The 6,000-nt window shown below is 55.8% G+C and overlaps 1 protein-coding gene across 1 annotated transcript in view; it reads left to right on the top strand.

The window, feature by feature from the left end:
• Positions 1 to 5,385: 5,385 nt before the first annotated feature.
• Positions 5,386 to 6,000, top strand: part of GABBR2 (gamma-aminobutyric acid type B receptor subunit 2) — a 359,033-nt gene continuing 358,418 nt past the window's right edge. The window contains exon 1 of the mRNA XM_043890615.1: positions 5,386 to 5,848. Within this exon, the coding sequence (XP_043746550.1) occupies positions 5,531 to 5,848 (318 nt within the window). The 5' untranslated portion in view covers positions 5,386 to 5,530. The remainder of the gene's footprint in view (positions 5,849 to 6,000) is intronic.

Below are 6,000 nucleotides of genomic sequence, written 5' to 3'. Positions count from 1 at the left end.
GGTGTCCTTCTGGAGACCTCTCAGTTATGAGCTAAATTTCCTGCCTGTCCACGCTTAGGACCTGTCCGGCCGACATGGAGCATGGTGACAGCCCCATCCTCCTCCTGTCCTCGGACTGTACGAAGAGCAGGCCCCCTGGTCCCCCCGCCCCAGTCCCTCCCCAGCCCCCACCCCAGGCTTGGCACTGACTCCTGAAAGGTTTAGCCAGACTGTCTCCAGGCCAGACGTTCTCCCCTGATAAAGGAGAACCACCTTCATCTCTCCAGTGGGGGATCCTGGCCAAATCATCTTACCTCTTTCTCATGTTGACCATCAGTAGCATTCTTTACTTTTGAAAGACTCTTTCCTCCTCTAAGTCCTATAAGGGCATCTCCAAGGAGAGGCATGTGGAGGAGAGGCAAACGTGGAGGAGAGTCTGGGGTCAGACAGATTGGGTCTGGGCCCTGTTGCTGCCTCTGCTGAGTATCATTGAAAGTGAAGTCGCTCAGTCGTGTCCGACTCTTTGCGACCCCATGGACTATAGCCAACCAGGCTCCTCTGTCCATGGGATTCTCCAGGCAAAAATACTGGAGGGGGTTGCCGTTTCCTTCTCCAGGGGATCTCCTGACCCAGGGATCAAACCTGGTCTCTTGCAGGCACGTCAGTTAATCCATCTGGACCACCGTCTCATGATTTGCAAAACTCGGATCCTAACACCTATTTTTCAGGCAGTCATGAAGGTTAAGATGATGCATACCAAGGTGTCTGGCACAGAATAGGTAGGCGTTTAATAAATGGTAGCTATTATTATTACTTGAACTGTGTCACCAGACCACATCTGATGCCTGAAACCCAATTTTATGGTTTAAAAAACATGCCTTGTGAAAAAAGAAAAGCAACTTAGATTCATTCAGCTAATATTTTTTTGGATCCTTCATTCATAACTTATCCATTAAAAAATGGAAATGAAAACAAACGATGTACTTAAAAACAGCTGAGCTACTTGATTGAAAGAAACATTTCAATGTAAAGTAAACATGAGTAAGAAATATACATGGGAGATATTTACAAAGATTTTTTTTTTTTTAAAGAAAGCTTAAAAGAAGACCTCCCTGTTGTTGGGAGTTAGGACAGAGGCAGGCGTGGCTGACAGGACGGGCTGAGAACAGGGTGTTGGAAACTAGACCCACTTCCCAGGAGAAGGCGGCCGTGGGAATGGAGATGTGAGCAACGGGCACCAGAGCTGTCCAGCCCAGTGTGGAAGGAGGACAGACAGCGGGGGAGGCCTGGTGAGCCTCCCGTTGTCAGGGTCCTGCTCAGAGGGATGCGGCGTCCTGCCGCCAGGCAGCCAGTGGACTAGGCATGGTCCCCTCACATCCCCAGAAAGGGGACAGGTATCCTCTTTCAACCCAGCCCCAACCTCGAAGCTCGAGTTTGGAGACTAGCTTCTGGTTCCTGCGTATAGGCAGAGGGCGTGGGAGAAAGGATTGCTTAAGGAGGCAGGTTTTGGGGAGGAAGATGGGTATTTAGCCACACAGACCTGGGCTGACATTCATGCTTCATCGCTTTCTAAGGGTGTGACCCTGAGCACGTTGCTCTCTAAAGTCTCTGCTGTGTTCCTTGTCAGTTCCTCACCACAGTCCTGGGACTTGGCATCTGACAATGCATTTTATTCCCATTAACCATATGAACGATTATTAACCTGCCACTTCTCACCAGCTCCTCCGCTTGTAGCCTGGTTCTTGCTACCATATGTGGCTTATCGCAGTAGACTCCTCACTGGTCTCCTGCCTCCTCTCGTGCCCCTGCCAGCGACTCTTCACTTGACAGATCAGATCACACTGCAGATCACCAGTTCCTCCGGGTTGTTCCCCACGTCATCGTGTGCAGACCAGAGTTCTCACAGTGCCCAGGTGCTACCCTATCTCGCTTGCCTTCGACCTTGGGAGCCACTGCTTTTCCCCTTGCTTACTCCACTCCAGCTCCACTGGCTTCCTGACAGTTCCTTGAACATGCCAGGCACACTTCTGTCTCAGAGCCTCTGCCCTTGCTGTTCCTCCACCTGGAACACTGTTGGCACGTCTGTCTTATTCACCTCCTCTACGTCTCTGCTGAAAAGTCACCTCAGCGTGCCCTTCCGTGACCTCCCTATTTTTCCCATCCAAGTACTAACCAGGCCCGACCCTGCTTAGCTTCCGAGATCAGACGTGATCGGGCGCTTTCAGGGTGGGATGGCTGTAGACGACCTCCCTATTTCTAATTGCAGCCCCACCCTGTCAGTTTCAATCCTCTTTCTCGATTTATTGTTCTCCATAGAACTTTTCATAAACTGACATACTAAAATACCTTCTTCTTTCTGTTTATTGTCTCTCTTTCTCCACTAGAGTGTCAATTTTATGAAGGCAGGGATTTTATTTTATTTTTACTGGAGAATAATTGCTTTACAGTGTTGTTAGCTTCTGCTCTACAATAGTGTGAATCAACTATAAACATACATATACCCACTCCCTCCTGAGCCTCCCTCCCACCCCCATCCCCTCGAGAACATCACAGAGCACCCAGCTGAGCCCCCGGTGTTATATAGCAGCTTCCCGCTAACTGTCTGTTTATGCATGGTGGGGTACATGTGCCCATTCTCCAGAGGCTCAGCAGTAAAGAACCTGACTACCAATGCAGAAGATGCAGGAGATGCAAATGCAGTCCCCGGGTTGGGAATATCCCCTGGAGGAGGACATGGTAATGAAATGCAATAATGTTGCCTAGAAAACCCTATGGACAGAGAAGCCTGGTGGGCTACAGTCCATGGGGTTGCAAAGAGTCAGACAGGACTTAGTGAGTAAACAACAAACGCAACAACAGTGTATATATGTCGGCGCTGCTCTGTCAGTTCATTCCACTTTCTTCCCCCGCTGTGTCCACAAGTCCATTCTCTATGTCTGTGAATCTATTCAAGTGCAGAGATTTTAGTCTGCTTGTTTATTTCTGTATCCTCAGCTTCTAGGACACTGTCCAGCACATAGTAGACACTACAAAACATTGATCGAAGGAATGAATGATTATTATAAAGCAAGAGGGCTGAACTCCAGCTCTAGAAGAACATGGAGTTGAAACTGGTGACCAAGGTTGGAACTCAGACCCAAGGAAGCATGCCCGTGATCCAGTTACCCATACTGGAACACAGACCAGGGTAGGATCTGGGAACCAGAGAGATGCCCTGACCTCAGAAGTGGGGTATGAGATCACAGTTTGGCCTGGAGCCAGACTGATGGAGAGTAAGACTGGAGTTCCTTGGGTCAGAGCTGATCCCTGGTGTCTAGAGGTCAGGTCACCTCATAAATGGAGACTGAGAGGCGGAAAGGTAGTTGCCAGGCAGGGCCTTCAATCACTTAGTAAATGTCAAGCAAAGTTGTTCCAGCTTTCAGCTTATTCCCAGATGTAGGTGTCAGCAGATACTCCATATTGGCATGGCTTACAAGGAAAACATAAATGACTAAGGGAAAAAAATGAAAATGCTCATTCAGAAACCTGAGCTTAGAAGTTGAGGAATGGTAGCTGCTGGAAGCCTATGACTAGGGGATATCTGTGATGTCAAGATCACATCACAGATATCTTGAGGATTACACTGTCCTCTGGACCACCTTTTTTGGTGGAGATGCCCAAGTGAGCTCTGCCCCTTTCAAGCCCTCCAGCTTGGAAAGGCTAAGTGGAGCTTGGGAGGTGGTGTCTGCAGAAGCCTAGAAAGAGGAGTTGGATAGGAAGAATTTGGCCCGGTTTCCCCAGAGCTGTCCAAGTTACTCTCCAGGAGTTGGGCTCAGCCTCTCCTCTCCATCTTCATGATTCCTGGTAATAACCTAGCCTGTGATTCAGGGCTGCCCCTGCCTCACTCCAGATCAAGTCTGTGGACAGCACGTGGTCCAGCTCCTTCACCACATGCCCAAGGGAAGCAAGGTCCAAAACAGTCCAGTCGGGGCAGTTCCCTTCCCACAGGGGACATGCTTCTGGTCCTGACCTCCCCCGCACTGTGTCCAGAGCTCCTGCTGGCTCTGGGTTCCAGTGCTCTGTCAATAGTTCTTTGTACTTCAACACGCTATGAAACCTCTCGATGTACTGGTCTGTAAAGTGAGGATGATATACAAGTTCTTGGTTTCCAGGGCTATTGTGAGGGTTTCATACATGTAGCAAGTGTTCAGTGAAGGTTAAATTCTCAACCTTGTTACAAGGTCGTCCTATTGCCCATAAATGGTTGGTCCAAGGTTTTCTGAAATGATGGCCTACTGTGTCCCCCTTATTGATCACCTCTTGGGATTTTCTATGTTAATGACCATGATTCCTATTGTTCAGGCTTAGAGAGGTACACGGCCTAGGGCCCAGGTCAGATTACAGGACTGCTAATTAAGGTGAGACATGCAGCTGGCCCGACCTGTCAGACAGAGGGCCAAGTCAAGGGGAGCCTGGATCTACTGCGGCCTGAGGACAGTACTCCGACCTGGAGAGGCAAGGGTGGGCGAATTCTAGGGCGGAGCCCCCTTTGGGAACGGGGACACGGGGGAGGTCAAACGCCTGGAGGGGGCGATAGCACACGCAAGGTGAAGACTCCAGGCTCCTGAGGTTGGCAACGGAAAACTCAGACTAGGGGGAAGAAGGGGGCTTTCAGCCACACCTTAAAGGCCAGAAACCTCAGCACCAAAGGGCGTTCAACCGCCGCTTCGGGCTCAGTCATGGCCCCCCAGATACCACAGTAGAGCAGGGGAGTGTAGGCTGCAGGTGCCTCTAGGACGCCTCCGTGGCGCGCTCGCAGACCAGACCTTCCCAGCCAGACCTCCGAGAGGCAGTCCCACATCATCGTGCAGGTGCTACAGGAAGCGCTCGGCGAGGCGACCGTGGCCGCTGCCTGTGCCAGCACGCCGTCCTCGTTCCTTCAGCCGCTGTCCCCCGGAGCTCAGGTCCAGGCGGTCGCGGGGCAGCCCGCGCGGCGGAGGGCCGGGGGCGCGGGTGTGCGTGTGCTGGGAAGGCGGCCTTCCCCGCGGCCGCCGCAGCGCCAGCGCCTCCCCTCCCCCGGCGCGCACGGCCCGTCCCTGTCCCCGGAGGCGGCCCGAGCCGCCGCGGAGCAGCCTCGCCTTCGCCTCCCGCGTTTCCTGCCGCTCGCCCTCCCCCGGCCGGGCTCCAGGGGCTGCTGCCGAACGGCTCGCGGCGGGAGAGCAGCTCAGAGCGCGCACGGGGGCGGGCGGAGGCGGCCGGGTTCGGGGCGGCCGCGCCGGAGAGGCGCGCGCGGAGACGCCGGCCCCCCTCTTCGCGTTTGCTCGCTGGCTCCCCGCCTCCCGCACTCTGCTCGCTCCCACCCCTTCCCGGCGTGATTGATCCGTCACGGGCGCCGCCGCTGCCGCTGTCGCTGCCGCCGCGGCCGCTCTGTGCCTAGCCCGAGCCTGAGCCCGAGCCGGAGCGGGGATCGGCGCCATTGCGCGGGCGCCGCGGGGAGATCTTGGCGCGGGGCGGCGGGCCGGGCCAGGCCATGCGGGCCGAGTGAGCCGGCGCCCGCAGCCCGCGGCGCGGCATGGCTTCCCCGCCTAGCTCCGGGCAGCCCGGGCCGCCGCCGCCGCCGCCGCCGCCCGCGCGCCTGCTGCTGCTCCTGCTGCTGCCGCTGCTGCCGCCGCTCGCGCCCGGGGCCTGGGGCTGGGCGCGCGGTGCCCCCCGGCCGCCGCCCAGCAGCCCGCCGCTCTCCATCATGGGCCTCATGCCGCTCACCAAGGAGGTGGCCAAGGGCAGCATCGGGCGCGGCGTGCTCCCCGCGGTGGAGCTGGCCATCGAGCAGATCCGCAACGAGTCGCTCCTGCGCCCCTACTTCCTCGACCTGCGACTCTACGACACCGAGGTGAGCGTCCGGCCGCCCGCGCCGTCGGGGCTGCGGGGGCAGTGGGCCAGGGCGTGTTGGGCAGACGCAAGCTTCGGCCCTTGGGCAGAGCCCTCGCTGAGCCTGCCGAGGGCACCTCGGGCTGGGGCTCAGGGCTTACCCTCCGGGTCCCG

The sequence above is a fragment of the Cervus elaphus genome, chromosome 29 (genome assembly GCF_910594005.1).
Source record: "Cervus elaphus chromosome 29, mCerEla1.1, whole genome shotgun sequence".
NCBI lineage: Eukaryota > Metazoa > Chordata > Mammalia > Artiodactyla > Cervidae > Cervus > Cervus elaphus.
This window is presented reverse-complemented; position numbering and strand designations above follow the sequence as displayed.